The 20,457-nt window shown below is 42.2% G+C and overlaps 1 protein-coding gene across 1 annotated transcript in view; it reads right to left on the bottom strand.

The window, feature by feature from the left end:
* The window catches only part of SYN2 (synapsin II), a 218,052-nt gene extending 198,360 nt beyond the window's left edge, over positions 1–19,692 (bottom strand). Inside the window, exon 1 of the mRNA XM_058288638.2 lies at positions 19,220–19,692. Within this exon, the coding sequence (XP_058144621.1) occupies positions 19,220–19,596 (377 nt within the window). The 5' untranslated portion in view covers positions 19,597–19,692. The remainder of the gene's footprint in view (positions 1–19,219) is intronic.
* Positions 19,693–20,457: the final 765 nt, after the last annotated feature.

Below are 20,457 nucleotides of genomic sequence, written 5' to 3'. Positions count from 1 at the left end.
AATGAGAGTTATATAAATTACTACCCCACAGATACTATTGTGTGGGGGATCAAAGAGACAACTAATGTGATAGCGCTTAAAGTATAGTTTCTACAAATAAGCCAGCTCAAAAACATATTACCTGGAAACTGTTCCAAAGCACTGGTAAGTAGTGTTTTCTAACCTATGTGCAACAAAGACCCCAACCAAAATAAAAGAATATCCATGGAGACTTGTTTTATTTTTCTAAATTATTTTTAGCATCATGCAAACGTGTCCATGGTTTTACCTGATTTGAAGGCTCCTATAAATACTCACGTGGTGAGCTGTTGTCTTAAAAAGCTACCATGAAAATCTTCATGGTGAAACAGTTATTGAACATTTACCATGTGCCAGTCACTACGTTAGAGAATTTTATAATTTATTTCAATTCTCTATAAGAACCCTTTGAAATACATTTTATCTCCTCTTTTCATGGAAGAATCTGAAGTTCGAAGAACAAGAAATTGCTTGTGTTTGTGTCACTGAGAAAAAGAAACATCAAGGTGTTTAGGGACAAGGAGAAATTGCAACATTGTTATGCAATGATAACAGAGCAGGGTGGTTAAGGGCATGGATTCCAGAGGCAGACCATCTGGTTCAAACCCCAGATTCACTGTGAGCTTTAGTTTTCTCATTTATAAAATAAGATTAATAATAGTAATCTATTTCATAACCTCATAAGAGTTAATACACTTACTTAGAACAATGCCTCCCTAGCACATATAAGTACCCAATTTCTTAGGGATTATTATCGTTCCACCCTCCTTATCAAAACTTCTCTCCCTTTTTCCCTGCCCTGAAATCATTAGTCCAACTTAAATCTCCTCTACATACATCTTACTCATTACTGTTACTATGCTTTTGCTCTTTCTCTTCCCTTTAACTGAAATGTCTCTCTTCTTCCTCACTCATCTAAATTCCACTCAATTTTCAAAGCCCAGATCAGATCATTCCCTTACATGAAACATTTCCTGACATCTCTAGCCCACAGTGATTTCTTCCTACTCTGAACTCTAAAATGTCAAACAATTCAGTCTCTAGAAATCAAGGGCTAGGAGGGCACCCACAGAAAAAAATGATTTAGCACAAATTTCTAAGTTTTGGGATAGGAATCAAGACTTCAAAAATTAAGTTGTCCATGGTCATACAAAAAGCTATCTGGCAAAGTCAAGGATTGAATCCAGATGTTTCAAGTATTTGCAATGCTCTTTTCACTATACTATCCCAATTTTGTCTCCCTTTAGATTCTATAAGAGTCCTCAAAACTGAAAGCATATATTTTCTTAATCCAAGTATTTTCACTGGTTTGGTAGCTGTCACAGCCATTAAGACACTGGAGTTAATAACTATTTGCTGATCAACTGATCAATCTTTCACTGGTGCCCTTTTTTCTAAAGGTAAAAATGTTTGGAAAACAGAATTCTATAGAACTTAAATTCTTACCATCAGCTGTTCATCAGGGTGAGAAAGGTACAAAGGAGGGAAATATATTCATATGTATTCCTAGAGTCATATCACAGAGTTCAACTAAGGACTCACTTTAGATCTCTGGAACTAGAAGTGTAAAATAAACAGTATTCAATTGTATTATCATTATTATCAATATTGGGGCCCTCAAGGTTTCAAGTCCATAATAGAGAAAAAGGACCTCAATTTCCTCACACAAAGCCCAAGCCTCTTTGTGCAGGATTAAACTAGGTTTAAATTGTACAAAGTTGTTAGAGCCTTTCAATAGAAAAATAATAAGAGGTATATATCTTAGAAAAGATATTATAACTGTATTTGAAGGACTGAAATGGAAGAATGGTACTAGACAGGAGGAAGAAAAAGAACAAACCCTCCAACTTGAGTTAAATGAACAAAGATATCTCAGTGCTTAGGCTAAGAAGGGACAAGCAGAGAGCATTCCAGCTATTCCTGAGAAAGAAAGAACAAGCATGGGGTGCTTAATCACATCAAGGAAGAAAGGATTAGAAAGATGTGGAGCAGGTACGTAATCAGAGTCATGCAAGGAAGAATGTAGGATATTCTAACCTGGTAACAATAATTAATCCTTGGAAAGCACTTTATACATTGAAAAGACTTTTTTAAATACCACCTTTTGTAGACTAATTACTTTGGTTAATGTAGTTGTCATTTGCTTATATTTACAAGGAGCTGAAGAATTGACTTTGTCATCATTCAGTTTCAAAAACTTTTAAGACTTTTATTGGTTTAACAAAAAATTACTGAAAACCTTTGTTTTACCGAATGCTGGGGACACTGAAATAAAAGTTATAGTCATTGAATTCAAGGGGATCTCAGCATTTTTGAAGGCGAGAGAGGAAGAGACAAATAAAACTTGATTATAATATGCTGAGTTAATTGCTTTGGTTACTATGTAATTACTATGTAAGTAAGTGTATTATCACTTCTAATACAAATTGTAAGTATTAAGGAAGGCTGACTGGAAAAGTAAACAACTAAACTGAGTCTTTTTTTTTTTTTTTTTTTTTATTTAATTTCCCCCCCTCCCCTGGTTGTCTGTTCTTGGTGTCTATTTGCTGCGTCTTGTTTCTTTGTCCGCTTCTTCTGTCGTCAGTGGCACGGGAAGTGTGGGCGGCGCCATTCCTGGGCAGGCTGCTCTTTCTTTTCACGCTGGGCGGCTTTCCTCACGGGCGCACTCCTTGCGCGTGGGACTCCCCCACGCGGGGGACACCCTTGCGTGGCACGGCACTCCTTGCGCGCATCGGCACTGCGCATGGCCAGCTCCACACGGGTCAAGGAGGCCCGGGATTTGAACCGCGGACCTCCCATATGGTAGACGGACGCCCTAACCACTGGGCCAAAGTCCGTTTCCCTAAACTGAGTCTTAAAGATGATCAAAAATTATCTAGGCAGGACAACAAGCAAGAGACAGCAGAGTAAGAAACTCCTAGAGTCAGCTCCTGCTATAGGGCAGTTAGTAAACACCCAGAGCTTTCTGGAGCTAGCTGAAGAACCCGTTTGGGGGCTCCAGGAAACAAGAAGAGCATCCTGCAACATCCTTGAAGGAATGGAAGGAGGAGACTGCCCATCTACACAGAAGATCCGTAAGTAGAGTGCTCCATGCCATGGAGGTCAGTGCCCATCCTCCACTGGAGGTATAAGCTGCCTCGGGAGGTTAGCGGCTGGAACTGAAAGCTCCACTTCCCAAAAACGGGGAAGGAAGAGACGATTGGGCACCAACTTCAGCTACTGATGAGTAAATTCAGTGGGCTAAAGTATAAAGTATAAAGCAGCCATCATAACTCCATGCATGAGGGAAAGCAGGGCTGACTGATAAATCACACTACTGGTAGGGACTGGCTTCTTTCCACCCAGATCAGACTGCAGCTCTAGTCAATGCCCCAGCACCACCTCAAGCAGGAAGAAAGCTGGAGGGACCTGCACTAGCTTTTCTGGGAAATTACCAGGCAAGCACACAGAGGCTGGTGATCACCCTACTTTGGTAGCACGGGCACCCCCAGGAGCTATTCTGTGGCTGGAGTTGGAAGCTCCATTTCCCAAAAACAGGCAAGGAAGAGACAGTTGGCCACCAATTTCAGCTACTGATTAGTAAATTCAACTGCCTAAAGTATAACCCTAAGAACAACTAAAGTTTGAACCTGTCCAGGTCAGACAGAGGCCGATAGCCACCATTTTGACTCTGCCCCCAGCATGAGGAGAAGCCAGGCTGACTGAAAATCACAGTACGGTCGGAACTGGTTTCTTTCACCCAAATGGGCCTGCAGCCCTAGCCTAGGTTTCAGTCCCACCTCTAGCAGGGACCAGGCGGGCGGGCCCTGAACCAGCCTATCCAGGTAACTGCAGACACCTTTGGCTGGCACAGAATGAATAATTGGAAGTCTGCCAGGGCAACTGTGGTCATCTTGGACCCACACTGCATAGATTGCTGCCCACACCTGTGGCTCCATCCCCATCCCAGGCAGGGGAGAAAGGGGTATGAAGCTTCATCAGTGTCTCTGGGCAAATACTGTCTAAACTGTGACTTGGATTATTCCACATAGCTGTGACTCTGTCCCTACTCCTGGTAAAGAAGAAAGTTGGGAGAAGCTTCATCAGTCTCTGGGGGCAATGAGGGAACCTTGAGCCTCCACAGCTTATAGCACCAACTACATCCTTGGCTCTACTGCACAACCAGCAAGGGAGAAAGGGCAGAAAGCCTTAAACTAAAGAAAAAACTGCACCCAGAGTAAACACTCTAGTAAGCCAGATGCCAAGACACCAACAAAAAGTTACAATCCAAACCAAGAATCAGTAAGATATGGCCCAGTTAAAGGAGCAAGATAAGCCTCCAGATGACATAAAAGAGATGAGATAACTAATTATAGCTGTTTAAACAAATCTCCTTAATAAATTCAATGAGATGGCTAAAGAGATTAAGGATATTAAGAAGATACTGGATGAGCACAAAGAAGAATTTGAAAGCATACATAGAAAAATAGCAGATCTTATGGGAACGAAAGGCACAATAAACAAAATTTTTAAAATGTTGGAATCATGTGATAGCAGATTTGAGTAGGAAGAAGAAAGGATTGGTGAGCTTGAAGAAATGGCCTCTGAAAGTGCACATACAAAAGAAAAGATGAAGGAAAGAATGGAAAAAATTGAACAAGGTCTCAGGGAACTAAATGACAGCAAAAGGCGTGCAAACATACATGTCATGGGTGTCCCAGAACGAGAAGAGAAGGCAAAAGGGGCAGTAGAAATATTTTAAGAAATAACAGAAAATTTCCCAACCCTATTGAAGGACATAGATATCCATGTCCAAGAAGCACAACATATTCCCATCCAAAAAAATCCAAACCAACCAACTCTGAGACACAAACTAATCAGAATGTCAAATGCCAAAGATAAAGAGAGAATTCTGAGAAAAGCAAGAGAAAGGCAATGCATAAGATATAAGAGATACCAAATAAGATTAAATGCTTATTTCTCACCAGAAACCATGGAGGCAAGAAGACAGTGGTCTGATATATTTAAGATACTACAAGAGAAGAACTTACACACAAGAATCTTATATCTGGCAATAATGTCTTTCAAAAATGTCAACGAGTTTAGAATATTCACAGATAAACAGAAACTGAGAGAATTTCTAACCAAGAGTCCAGATTTTCAGGACATACTAAAGGGTGTGCTAGAGCCCCAAAAAAAAAGACAGGAGAGAGAGGTCTGGAAGAGAGTCTAGAAATGAAGATTATACCAAACAAAAATAACAAAATATCAAAAGAGTAGTGAAAATAAAATATGATAGATAAAACTCAAATATTCAGGAATAAACTTAACCAACAATGTAAAGCACTTATATTTAGAAAACTGCAACTCAATGTTAAAAGAAAGCAAAAAAGTCCTAAATAACTGGAAGAACATTCCATGTTCACGGACTGGAAGACTAAATATCATTAAGATGTCAATTCTATTCAAATTGATACACAGAGTCAATGCAATCCTGATAAAAATTCCACCAGCATTTTTTTTCAATTGAAAACATGATAGTCAAATTTATTTGGAAGGGTAAGGGGTACTATACAGCTAGAAACATCTTAAAAAGGAAAAGCAAACTCTCATCTCCAGACTTTAAATCATATTACCTAGCTATAGTGGTAAAAATAGTATGGTACTGGCATAAAGACAGACACATAGACCAATGGAATCAGATTGATGGTTCAGAAACAGACCCTCACATGCATGCATGGTCAAGAGATTTTTGACTAGCCTGTCAAATCCATACAACTCAGGCAGAACAGTCCATTCAATAAATGGTGCTGAAAGAACTGGATATCCATAGCCAAAAGAAGGAAAGAGGACCCCCATTTTATACCTTATCCAAAAATTAACTCAAAATGGATCAAAAACCTAAAAATAAAGGCAAAAACCATAAAGCTTCTAGAAGAAATTATAGGAAAACATCTTCAAGACCCAGTAGGTGGTGGGATTTTTAAAGGAAATAAGAGGAGGACTGAGATAGACTACTGATGTTTAATGTATGTAGAAGTTTTAATTAGCTTTACTGTAAAAGTGTGGAAATGTATAAAGTAGATGATAATACACAGTGAATAACAGCTAGTTTATAAATGGGGATGCAGCTGAAAATGGTAGTCTAGGGATGTAAATGCCAATTGACAGAATGCTAGGGAATAATCTAGGAAATGAACAGCACAGTAAACCAAGAGGTGGATGAGAATTGTGGTTGATGGTACAGATGCAAGAGTGTCCTTTGTTAGCTAGAGCAAATTTACATCACTACTGCAGGGTGGTGGGAATGTGGAGAAGCATGAGAAAAATACAACTGGAGTAACCTATGGACTATGGTTCACAGTAATGATGTAATATTCTGGCATCTATGCCAAAGATGTGCTATGTTGTTAATAGGGCAGTATGGAAAATGTGTGCCAAATGTACACTATGGGCATGGTAACAATCAGATGATATTATCTGTAACAAATGTTCCACCATGGTGTGGTATATTGATGGAAGGTTGTTGTTTGGGAATTCTGCACATGTGCATGATTGTCTTACAAGTTTACAATTTCTGTCATAAAAATATATTTACAAAATAATAACAGGGTATGTTGGGGGAAATATACACCAAATGTAAGATAAGGACTATAATTAGTGGTAAGATTTTGACAATATTCTATCATAATTTGTAACAAACATCACATGACAATGCAAGGTGTTGGTGGAGGGCTGATGCCTGGGACCCCTGTATGATGTTATGCATGTTTGCTTGTAAGTTCACGACTTTCACTATACACTTATTGTTTATGTATGTTCATATATAAATGATATAAATATAATAATAATAGGGTTGGTTGGGGGAAAAGTACCTTGGTTAGTAGTAATATTTTGACAATGCTTTTTAATCATTACTTAAAAATGTTTAACAATAATGCAAGGTATTGGTGGTAGGGTAAGGTACAAGAGTCTTATATGATGTTATATATGTTTGTTTTGTAAGTTCACAACTATTGCTATACACTTCTTGTTTATTTATGAGTGATATATTTCAACAATTTTTTTTTTTAATTATCTAGGCAAAGACACAAGAAGAAAAGCATTTTAGATAGTAGGAGTGGTATAAAGATGGGAATGGCACATTCGGTTAACTCTAAGTAGTTTGTCATAGCTATAGCAAAGTGGGTGGTAAATCGAGAAAGGCAAGACTGAAGAGGTAAACAGAGTCAGATTATAAAGGGCTTGCTGTATAATTTCAACATTTTTCAATCACAATGCTGCTTTGATTCTCCAAAACTCTTTTCTACACTGTACTGTTTACCATTTAAGCTATTTTCTTTTTAAGAAAACTAATACACTGTTTGTGACAGCTTTGAAGAGACCTTAGAGATCAGCAAGTTAAACCATTTACACATTCTTATTTTGCAGGTGAAGAAACGGGAAGCCCAGAAAAGTTGTGTGGAACAAGGTACACAAAACTTTGATAAGGGTGTAGGCAAACCAATAACCCAAATAAACATTTCACTAAAGAGAAAGAAACAAGCAAATAGGGTAGCCCAAGACTGGAATTGCAGAGTGAGGGGAAGGTTCTCTGGATATTAGAAGAAGGCAGAATAAACTTGAGAAACCTGAACTCTTTGAGAGCCAAGTATCATGAAGGCTAGAGCAGGGCAATTCTGTCCTCAATTTTATCCTATATAGCCTTTGCTCTGCCCATAACTGCCATGGATCAAGTAATACTTTACAGTATCGTAGACTGCCATGACGCTCTCATTCAATCTCTAAAGAATTCTCATTTGGAGTGGTTGAAAATTAATAATTAAGTTAATTTGTATGTCATAGAACATAACAGTAGAATTATCCTAAAACTTATATTTGAAGTACATGAGGATGATGTTCAACATTACAACATATACCTTTAATCATAGAATACGCTCCTCTCCAGTGTTCTTTTCTATCCTTTGTTTCATTGAATTTTCCTGTTCAACTAAATCTGATAAAGATTTACTGGCTTCAAACTGTGTGTTAGGTACTCTTCTGGATGTAAGGATACAAAAATAAATAAAACACTAAACCCATCTTCAAAGAATAGGATCTATTCGTGGGAACAGAAGCATAAAAAGATCATTGTATTGAGTTTAGTGATAAAGATATCCACAGGATTGAGAAAGGACACAGAGGGGGCCCAGAAGTCCAATACAATCTAGGAAGTTAGAGAAGATTTCTCAACCCTGAAGTACGCAAAATAGGCAATCACCTCCAAAATAAAATTTGAGGAACTCAAAAAAAAAAAAAAAGAACCAAAATAGGTTGGATACCTGCAATTGGAAACAGAAGGATGCAACAATGATTAATATGGCACTTAATACTTAACGAAGTGTTTTTACAGAACCTTCTTCTATTTAATCCTCACAATGCTGTGAGATACATATTGTTATTTTCATGTTACAAATAAGGCAACTAATTTTTGTCTGTTATTCCAGAACCTAGAACAGTGCCTGGCATACAGTGGGCCCCAATGATGATTTGTTAAATGGGAAAGAAAAAAAAAAAAAAAAAGGGTTTAGAGTTCATGTAACTCTTATAGAGTCATATAGCTAAGGACAGAGCAAGAGCTCAATCCTAGGTCTTTTGACCCTTGATCCTCTGTCTTCACATTGTTTCATGCTGCTAAAAAAGAGGAATAGAGGGGATGGGGGCGGTGGGGTTGAATGGGACCTCATATTTTTTTAATGTAATTTTTAAAAATAAATAAATAATTTAAATTTTAAAAAAAAGAGGAATAGAAGGAAAGGGTAGGGAGACTGAATATAATTTTAATCAGCTTTACAATTTTACTGTGAAATGGCAAAAATTTCTGAAATGCCTACTGTCACACAAAAAACACCAAGGCCGGTATACTTCCTCCTATTCTTTATTACACTGCATGGGCATCCTTAAAGTTCAGGCATCTGTGGCATATGATTACCTTATTTTCTCAAAAGGTTACTTGTCTTTTTCTAAGCTACATCTTCCTGCCACACTGAAGTGGTATCTACAGAACAGGAAAGTCCTCTAGATCATTCTCTCCTCTCTCTACAGTTATATATAAGAGATAGAAAGTAGAGTACAGATTATCAGGGGCAAGAGGTAGCAGAATGAGGATTTAATGCATAATTAGTACAGGGTTTCTGTTTGGAGGAATGGAAAATTTGGATAATGGATAATGGTGGTAGTAGGACAACAATGTGATTGTGATTAATGCCACTGAATAATATGCTTAGGAGGCTGCGATGCTTAGGCTATTTTGTCAACTCAGCCAGGTAATTGTGTCCAGTTGTTTGGTCAAGCAAGCACTGGGTTACCTGTAATACAAGGGCATTTATGGACTTGAGTCACCGTTGACTTTACTGCAGTGGTAAATCACAGACAGATGATTACAATTACATCAATCAGGGAGATTGCCACCAGCAATGAGAGACGCTTTATCCAATCAGTTGAATGCCTTAAAAGGAGAAGTGATTCCAGCATTGAGTGAGAATTTCCCAGCTTGTCCCAATGTCTCCCAGAACTCATCAAGAACTTTCACTGGACTTACATTTCAGTCCCTGGTTGCAGCCTGCCTGAGGAACCTGGACTTGTGTATCCCCACGGCTGTGTGAGAGACTCATAAAAACATATGCTATTAACAGATATCTCTTGTTGATTCTGTTTCCTTAGAGAACCCTGACTAATATAGAGGTGTTTATTTTTTTTTAAAGATTTATTTCTCTCCCCTCCCCCCCCATTGTCTCCTCTCTCTGTCCATTCGCTGTGTGTCCTTCTGTGACCATTTCTGTCCTTATCAAGCGGCACCAGGAATCTGTTTCTTTTTGTTGAGTCATCTTGCTGTGTCAGCTCTCCGTTTGTGCGGCGCCATTCCTGGGCAGGCTTCACTTTCTTTCACGGTGGTCATCTCTCCTTACGGGGCACACTCCTTGCACGTGGGGCTCCCCTACACAGGGAACACCCCTGCGTGGCAGGACACTCCTTGCACACATCAGCACTGCACATGGGCCAGCCCCACATGGGTCAAGGAGGCCTGAGGTTTGAACTGCGGACCTCCAACGTAGTAGGTGGACGGAAGCCTTATCCTTTGGGCCAAGTCCGCTTCCCTGCAAAGGTGCTGAGATGTAAATTTTTATGTTGTATATATGTTACCACAGTTAAAGAGAGAGAGACTAAGGAGACAAGGATAATTAAATGAAATATGTGATACTAGCCTGGAACTAATTATGGAAAAGAAAATGCCCAAAAGGACATTAATGAAACAAGTGAAAAAGTTGGAATCCGGGCTGTATGCTTTATATCAATGTTAAACTTCTTAACTTTGACATTTATCCTTAAAGTAGTTACATAAGTGTTTTTGTTCTTGGGAAATGTACATGATAATGTTAAATATTAGATGAGCACTGTGTATACAACCTATTCTCAAATGTTTAGAAGATAGATTAGATAGAGATAGGTAGGTAGGTAGGTAGACAGACAGATAGAATGATATAACAAATGTGACAAAATGCTAATAGTTGGTAAATTTGGGTATCTGAATGCGGGATATGTTGAGGTTCTAGATATTGTTTTTGTATTATTTTTGCAACTTCCTGTAAATGTGAAGTTATTTTAAAATAAAACATTTTAAAAAAGAGCTATGTGTAGCTTTCTGGTATCCAATGGCATCTAGGTAAGATGCTAAAATCACGGATGACAATGCCACCCAATGAGAATGCAGAGGGTCTCAAGATTTAAAGGTATACACACAGTGTGCCATTAAAGACACAAAATAAAACAGGATGTAACTTTATCCTAAGGGCACTGTGTTTCACCATGCCCTCATTCTATGCAATGGGTATGATGCTGAAAAAGCTGTGTGTATATCAAGCAGTGGGGAAGTTACTATTTAAATGAATCCTGTAGTGAATCCTTTTGCAAAAGAAACAACCCATTTTATAAGAATAAAATCATCTCCTAATTTATCTGGCATATTTTGTAGAAGTCTATCAACCTGAGTTCAGGTCCTGACACTTTGGCTTAATAGGCTGTTCATTCATCTAAGAAATGGAAATACCTACCTACCAATAAGGATCCTTGTGAAGATAAAATTAAATAATAGATACAAATATGTTGTATAAACTGTAAAGCACTGTGCACATGGCAGGGATCAAGAAATCAATGCCATTAGCGAACATTTCAACATGTTTCTACAAAAGTTCTTAAGCCTATTAGGGAGAAAAGAACCCAATCACAAGTCTCCAATTCCCACTGTTGAGGACAAAATACACACACACACACACACACACACACACACACACACACAGAAGACAACAGCTACCAAGACCTCTTTTTCAGGATACCATATAGTAGTAATACTGTCAGAAGGAAGTACTGAGTGGAAGGTACTCCAAGGTGAGTTTTCCATCCAAGAAAATATTTCATCATTTGACATATTCCTCTTCTTTCAAAGATTTACAATCATTACCACACAGAAAAAATTACAAAGCTGAAATTTTTGAAAGAATGGCACAAAATCTGTACCATGAAGATAATGTATAGCCGGAAAGGATCTTAGAGAAGGTCTGTTTCAGTCCTCTCATTTCACAGGTTTTAGAGAATTGAAGTCCAAAGAGACAAACTGGTTTACCTAAGAATACAGGGTGACACATTTTTATCAAATATTTTTAAGGTTCTGATAGTCACATCTTCATTCCCCAGGATAGCCCATCTCTGTGTTCCAGGGTTCAAACCCAGGGCCTCCTGACCTGTGTGGTGAGCGGGCCCATGCACAGTGCTGATGCGCGCAAAGAATGTTGTGCCATACAGGGGTGTTCCCCATGTAGGGGAGCCCCACGTGCAAGGAGTACGCCCCGTAAGGAGAGCTGCCCTGTGCGAAAAAAAGCACAGCTTACCCAGGAGTGGTGTTGCACACACGGAGAGCTGACGCAGCAAGATGACACTACAAAAAGAGATACAGATTCCCAGTGCTGCTGACAAGAATCCAAGCAGACACAGACAAACACACACAATGAATGGACACAGAGAGCAGACAATGGGGGAGGGGGGCGGGATAGGGAGAGAAATAAATAAAAAACAAATCTTTAAAAAAAAAAAGACTAATGCTGCTACAGATATGAACTTGAGTACAGAAAGACAGTAAGTGATCTTAGGTAGACAAGGACAATAAGATAAAAATGGGTCCCTGAAAAGAAGGTCAGCATTACTGCACCTTTATTAGATTGTGGGATTTTGATGTCTATGTCTCTAAGAGGTTCCTTCAACCACTTTTAAAATGACCTATATTGAAGAAACATACAAAATATACACAATATATATCAATATTATACCATATATACAAATATCAATAAAACAAATAATAAACAGTGAAATTGTTGATGTGAGTTTCATGTTATGTGCTCAGTTGGTTCTTTTTAAAGTACTTACTACAACTCCACAAGGCATCTTTAAAACAAGCTGACATAAACAGTATTTTTAAGGACAAACTGGATTAAATTTGAGGAAAAATCAATTAGAAGTAGTAAAAAAACGAGTTGAAGTCAGAAGATGTGAAGTCTCATCACCATTCTGTTAATCACTTTTTATTTAACCTTGGAGAAATCGTTCCATTTCTCTGGGCTTGCTGATCACTCGGTTTCCTTCAAGTTCAAACTCTTACAATGATAAGATCAAGTCTCCATCAGGGCGGCAGACTTGGCCCAGTGGTTAGGGTGTCTGTCTACCACATGGGAGGTCCGCGGTTCTAACCCTGGGTCTCCTGGACCCGTGTGGAGCTGGCCCATGCACAGCGCTGATGCGTGCAAGGAGTGCCCTGCCACGCAGGGGTGACCCCCGCGTAGAGGAGCCCCATGCGCAAGGAGTGTGCCCTGTAAGGAGAGCCGCCCAGCGCCAAAGAAGGTGCAGCCTGCCCAGGAATGGCGCCGCACACACGGAGAGCTGACACAGCAAGATGACGCAACAAAAAGAAACACAGATTCTGGTGCCGTGGACAAAGAAGAAGACGCAGCAAATAGACACAGAGAACAGACAACCGGGGGGAGGGGAGAAGGGGAGAGAAATAAATAAAAATAAATCTTTAAAAAAAAAGTCTCCATTAGTCCTTGAGAGTCAGAGATGGCATAAGATAAAAGTAGTTCAGAAGGTAAAATCCAGGGATACTGTGGTATTGTGGTACAGTGAAAAACAAGCTTGGTAGTAAAACTGAAGTTTTGGATTCTAGTTCTGGTTCCGGCTTTAACTAGCTGAATAACCTGGAGCAAGGCACGTCTCCATTCCAGACACAAAGTTTCCCCATTTATAAAGTAAGCCAAATGCTCTTTCAACTCTAATGTTCTAGAATCCTAATGTACAGGCTACTGAAACTATGAACAATGAAATTCTATGGGATCAGTATGTTTGTGTTTGTCAGAAACAAAGACATATAGATAAAATATTTAGCTCAAACTTCCCTTGAATTTCCCCCAAAGTTCCACTCCATATATTTCTCTACAGCCACTCACAAGCCCTGATCCATACTTACTACTGAGTTTGAAAGCCCCTATCCATAATGAAAAGCCCAAAGGCTGACCAGAAGACTATCAAAGAATGGAAACAGGTACTGCCTACATAACACATCAATCCAGTTTCTTCATTGTCTCCTCCTTTTTCGCTGCTGTACTTCCCTTGTATTATCCATTGTCTGGACTGAGCCTTTGATTCAAATTCTTCAAGGCTCAAATCTCTCAAGGTCAAATCTCACTTCTTACATGAAGCTGTGCCTTCCCACTCAAGCCCACATTAATGTCTCACTCTTTTAAATTTTTACAGTACATGTGCCATTTTGCATTCCTGTTGCAAAGACTAAATGAGACTTGTAAAAAGCTTGGTACATCTGACACATAGTAGATGCTCAATAAATGATAGTAGTTGTTGGTGTTGCAACTCCTTTAGCACTAATTTGTTCAGTGCTTCTCAAACTTTAATGTGCATATGTATCACCAGGGAATCTTGTTCAAATGCAGATTCTGATTCAGTAGGTGTGAGATAGGACCTGGGATAATATAACTCTAACAAGTTCCTGGGTTGATGCCAGTGCTGCTGATCTAGGACCATACTTTGAATAAAAGGAGCTGGTTTTTAGTAAAGTTTTAAAAGAATTATTTATCTTATCTACCTACCTGTACAGTAAGCTCCTAGAAAGCAGATAATATGTCTCATATTTCTTGCCATATGTATACTACACAAGGGTACTCGAAAAACATGTTAACTTAATAGCTGCAATCTCTAGACAATCGAGAGCACCTGTGGGGAAGCAGCTGTGGCTCAGGTGATGGGGCTTCCGCCTACCATATGGGAAGAGCCGGTTGGATCCCTGGGGCCTCCTGGAGAGAAAGCATGCCTACGCAATGAGCCAGTTCCCCTATGGTAAGCCAGTGCCCATGTGGCCAGTGAGAGCTTGCGCAGTGAGCCAGTGCCCACGCAAGTGAGTCACCCATCAAGACGATGATGCAACAAAAGAGAAACAAAGGGGAGAGTCAAGGTGAAGTACAGCAGAGATCAGGAACTGAGGTGGCGCAGCTAACAGGGAACCTCTTTCCGCATTGGAGGTCCAACCAGGATTAAATCCTGGTGAATCCTAGAGGAGAAAAAATGAGAAGAGAAGACCAAAAAGAGAAGTAGATACAGAAGATCACACAGCAAATAGATACACACAGCAAAAACAGCAGGGGGGTAGGAAGGGGGGAATAAAATAAATAAATGAATCTTTAAAAAAAAAAGAACACCTTTGTTATACTGATTTTCACATCAAACACTAAGATGAGCTAGGATGAAATAGTTTACTTGACCCCTAGAATCAGAAACAAATCACTGGAACAGAGGCAGGGGAGGCTCTAAGAGAAAATTTACCTCTTCACCAGTGACAATGTAACATACAGAAGAAAAAGCAACATACACCAAAGGACACCTCTTCGTTTTGAGCAAAAAAGATCATTAAAGTGCAGTCTTAAATGCACTTCAAATTCAGGTATTAACCATAAAAGACAAGCATTTTCAGGCAAAATAAAAACACTAATAATAATTACTAACAATGTAAATGAGCTTGATTTAACTTTTGGGTGGCACAGATACATTTTTCAATGATCCTTTAGTGTGCAATTAAACTAAAGAACTTAAATAACCAATGAAAAATCATTTCAAGCTATTTTTTTAAAAGGTGGGGGTGGGGAGGGAGACTTTCTCCCTCCAGTTTTCCTAAGAGCCTGGTCAGTGGTAAGATTCAACAGAATCTGCTGTGTATTAAGGCTGCTTCCTAGCAGAAATGAGTTTATATGGCTACGAGTCTCTAAAAAAGAGTCTGGAGGTTGTCAGAAGGATTGCCCTTATGCACAACTGAGCAGAGTCTAAGAGACACATAAAGTAGATACAATCCCCAGGTATTGGTTCCTTAGAGGGCTAAAGAGACCCACGGGTTCTATGGTCATGGCAGACGGGGTTCACTGCCATGTCAGATGGCCCTTCTTTGGAGCTGGTGTTTCTGCGTGATGGAACTGGACTCAGATGGGATCTCTTTTCATAAGACTTTCATCCTACTTTACTGGAATTGTAGTTGGTGTTGGGGTTTAAGATATATTTAGGGGATTTGAATCTCTGGACTGACAATATGATAGCCAGGCCCTGAGCGTCAACAGACTCCAGCTCCTACAATCTGATTTATTGGACTCACCCCACTCAGCTAAGATGGAGTTGAAGAAGGACAACCATCACACCATGGAGCCTAGAGTGCCTACAACTGAAAGCAGGAGGATTGCATCCAGTATCCATGTGGAATCTGAGCCTCCTCCTGACACAGAGGTGCAACGGACACAACCAATCCAAGGCCCACAGAGAAAAGGTGGCACTGGAGTGGGAAAAGTGGACATGGTGGCTGATGGATATGGGGAGTGGCAGGAAGAGATGCGATGTGGAGGCGCCTTTGGGACTTGGAGTTGCCCTGGATGGTGCTTCAGGGGCAATCACCGGACATTGTAAATCCTCCCAGGGCCCACTGGATGGAATGTGGGAGAGTATGGGCCATGATGTGGACCATTGACCATGAGGTGCAGAGATGCCCAGAGATATACTTGCCGGGTGCAATGGATCTGTCATGATGAGGGGAGTGAGTGTTGCTGCGGGGGGAGTGGTGGGGTGGGGGTGGTGGGGCTGAATGGGACCTCATATATATATATACTTTTTTTAATGTAACATTTTTACAAAGTCAATTAAAAAAAAAAAAGGCTGCTTCCTATTTTAAGCCCTTCTTTTAAGTCACCAATTATTTAAATACTTGCTAAAACCCTCTTTATTTTATTTTAGCGATCTATAATTCAGATGGGTGCAATATTCTTAAATTCTTAAAGATACACTTTGACTTCTTATTCAAGCACCAAGAAAATAATATTGAGTATATATGACACCTGGTCATTAAATACAATCTAGGTTGCTTAATGTGTTAGACAAATTTACTAAAATGAGTCTTCAGAGCAAAAAGCACCTTTTTGTCACTACACATGTCATAAACAGATACTTACACCTTAACTCAGAGACCTTCCCATAAAACTGTTCATTAATATTTAACTGAATTGTTTTTAACAAATTTAGACACATGTTAGAAGAACACAAACTCTGTGATTCTGGAAATTGCCAGCAAGCACAGAAACACAGAAGTACAGAATTGCTGTCAAGCACTAGACTCAAACTGGATTTATGAGTTTTAATAAATCAATGATGTTATCTTCAGAAAAAATGAGAAAACAGTTGGGAATCAGTCCACAGAAAAGTGGTTTCTATTACTTCCATCAGAAGTCCAGTCTCTATAGCAAGGCAAATTCTCTGGTTCATGCCAAGCAACTTCCTAGAGAGTAATACTACCCAAGGAGAGTTTCAAAGTTCAAGCTACTGAAGCATTTATAACTAAACATAGATCTGCAGCAGCCTCATCGTACCCATACAAATTAGTATCTACCCTATTCCTGGGTCTCTAATTCATATTTAGACCCAAAGCAAAACCCTTCAACAAGATAGGAGATCTGGCAAGATTCTTGCAGAGAAAAATGAAACACCAGTGTCATTCTCGTCCCTCCTCTCCTTTTTCAAATTCTAGCCTTTCTTCAAGATTCATCTTTTGTAAAGCCTTCTCCAATAACTTGGAGTCTCACTAATCACTTCATTTATTGAAGGCCTTTTTAACACTTACTGTCTCAAGCCAATAATTCTAGATTCCTTTTATAATTTTTTCATGGATCCTTCTTGTCTCCCAAATTTGAGTGTGAGTTCTCCTTAAAGTCCCCATAGTGCCTGGCACCTAGAGAGTTATTATTAATATTGTTAATAATATAATAATAATGGAGAGGCAATATAACACAGTGGAGTGGTAGAAGTTCAAATCCTGGTTCCACCATTTGCTAGCTATATGACCGTAAGCACATTACTTATCTTTTCTAAATCTCAGTTTTGTGGTGAGAATTCAACGACACATTGTATTATAGCACAGTGTTTGACACCTAATGGATGCTCAATAAAGCTTAGTAACCTTCCCTTCCCCTTTAATAAGTACTTGTTGATTTGAACTGAGTTAGAGTAATTCTCCTATGGGGGTTGCAAATGGCACCCACCGTATGCTCTTATACTTTCCTCAATATGCTATTGCTAGTGAGTTTGTCATTTCCTGGCAAAGATCCCTCCAGATTTTCCACTCCACTGTCATGAAGAGAAAAAACCAACCATACAAGTCTCCTACAGGACTATTCAGAATGGTCACATTAGCGGCCAGCAGGCGGGCAACTCCACATCTGCATCTCACTTCCACCACACCCACAGCAGCCCTCCCTCCCTCCAGCTCTCCCAATGAGAGAATGATGGAGAGAGAAAAGCAGCGAGGAAGCCAAAAGAGGAAACAGAGATAAACAACGCTGTGGTCTCTCTGTGTTTCCCTCTTGGGAGAGAGCACACAGGTCCAATTTCCAAGCTCAACCCCTCTGAAGGGAAGAAAGAAAAATAAAAAAAATAAAAACAAAACACGAAACTTCCCCATATTCCTGGAGAAAAGTGCAACGCCAGATTCCTCACCTGGTCGTTTCTTCAAGCTGTCTCCCCTTCGCCAGTCAGGTGCACCACCACCCAGGCAACCACCTCCTATGCCAACTTCCCACTACATAAAATAGAACCTCTTTTTATTCATTTGTCTCAAACGGACCTCATTCATGCTTTTACCAACGAAAGGGCAACATTTTACCCCAGCACTTCACCATTCTGAGTTGGAAAGCTGCACCCTATCTTTAAAAATAATAATAATAATAATAAAAATCTTGAAGTTCCCTGTGTACTGCAGGAAGGCGGATCTCTTTCCAGTTGTGTGTCCCTTTAATGATTCAGATATTTTACCTCAGTCTTCATCTTTCCAGCTGAAAAAGGCTACCATCACTTCCACCCACCACACACCTACCAAGCAAACAAATCCACACATCCCCCTCCCTGCCGCAGGAAATGCAAGAATTGCATTATTCCCGGGCGCCCCTCGGCCGTGCTCCAAGGGCTAAAAGCCCACGACCCCCCGGCCGGGCCACCACGTCGGGGATTTTACCAGCCTCGAAGGCAAGGCCTGGAGCCAGCCGTCATCCACCCAGGGGGAGAAAGCCCACCAAAAACGCCCACCATCGATCCCCTTCCTCCCCCCAGACACCCACTTCCATCCCAAATTCACTCCGTGCCTCAGAAAGTAAAATCTTTTTGAAAAGGCCTTCAATATCCCCTCGGCGATTTGGGACCATTTTCACCTCAGCTTTTATTTATTTGTCTTAGCTGAAAAGTCAGACTCCCCCCACTCCCCTCCCCCCCCAAAAAAAAACAAGTCTACTTCTTAAGCCCCTTCTCTGTTCCGTCAAGTAGCTCCTTCTTTTACTTGTTTCGGGGCATTTGAGAAAATTGAAGAAATATTTTACCTCAGGTTTCTCCTTTCCGGGTCCATCAGTGCCACCGACCACTACCCACCCCGCGACCCCCAACACCCCCCCACGCGCGCGCCTCCCCTCCCTGCCCTCCCTGCGGGGCCACGCGGAACCTCCGCGTCACTGGGCTCGACTGTTTCCTCGGCGACCCGGGGCCGTCGTCGCCTCAGCGCCCCGCGGCCCCGGGAGCCCCGCGCGCCCCGCGCGGCGGCCGCGGCCCGGGCACCTACCAGTCGCTGTGCGGCTCGTCGACCACCAGCAGCACCTTGGCCTTCCGGGCGGCGGCGGGCGCGGGCGCGTCCACCAGGCCCGCCGAGGCCGCCGTCTGCTTCACGGCTTGGGACAGCGAGCTGAAGAAGCTGCTGCCCACCGACGGCGCCGCGGCCGGCTGCGGCGCGGGCTGCGGCGCGGGCGCGGGCGGCGGCGGCGGCCTGCGCTCGGGGCCCGGCGAGGCGGCCGGGGGCGCCGACGAGGCCGCGGCCGCGCCGGGGGGCGGCGGCGGCGGCGGCTGCTGGGGCTCGGGCCGCTGCAGGTCGGTCATGTAGCCATTGGGCAGGTTGGCGATGAAGCTGCTGTCCGACAGCCGGCGCCGCAGGAAGTTCATCATCTGGCTCAGGGGCTGGGGGCGCGCGGGGCGGCGGCGCCGGGGGGCCCGCTGGAGCGCAGAGGGCGAGGCGGCGGCGGCGGCGGAGGCGGCCGAGGCTGCGGAGGTCGGTCCGCGCGCCGCGAGCCCAGCACACAGCCGCGGCCGACTGAGCCCCGCGAGCCCGGCGGCGCGAGGCTGGGCGCGGGCGGGGCCGGGGCGGGGGCGGGGCCAGCGCTCGCCCCGCCCCGCGCCGCAGAGCCCGCCCCGCCCCCGACTGGCTGCGGGCTTAGGGGACTCCTAGCCGCCCGCCCCCGCGCCGCGGGATCTGGGGACGCTGGAGCGTCACTCCTCCCGCAACCTGAGCATGTGCATGTTGCGGGTAAAGGATGCGGAGCAGGTCCTCCTCTCCGAGGTGGGGTTGAGGGACGGAAGGCAGGGTCTCTACCACCTTTTCGGGTGGGGAGAACGAGAGTCATGCCCCCCCCCCTCAGACTGAGACGAAAAAACCACCCACATTCCCCCATGGAGGGGCCAGAAGTGTCAGCTCTCCTACCCTAAGGTGAGAAAGGACCCGCCCCACCCACCCAATTTTATACATACACATGCAGACTCTTTAGTGAACAAAAAGGGGGGGGGGGGGGGAAGGGCCACCTCTTTTCCAAAAACTGAGGAGAAAGGTGCCATCTCCTCAACCTCCAGGTGAGGGAAAAAGAAATAATCCGCGCACCCCCTCTGCGCGCACACACCACACCCTACAGGGAGAAAAAGAATAGAACCACCCCTTTTTCAATGCTGGAGGAGAAAGGAGACACCTCCCCTGTCCAAGGTGAGGGAGACCAGTTACCCTCCTCCCAAGGTAGGGGGGAAATAAAGGGATATCAC

The sequence above is a fragment of the Dasypus novemcinctus genome, chromosome 26 (genome assembly GCF_030445035.2).
Source record: "Dasypus novemcinctus isolate mDasNov1 chromosome 26, mDasNov1.1.hap2, whole genome shotgun sequence".
Lineage (NCBI taxonomy): Eukaryota > Metazoa > Chordata > Mammalia > Cingulata > Dasypodidae > Dasypus > Dasypus novemcinctus.
The sequence above is the reverse complement of the archived record's forward strand: the minus strand, read 5'-3'. Positions and strand labels throughout refer to the sequence as shown.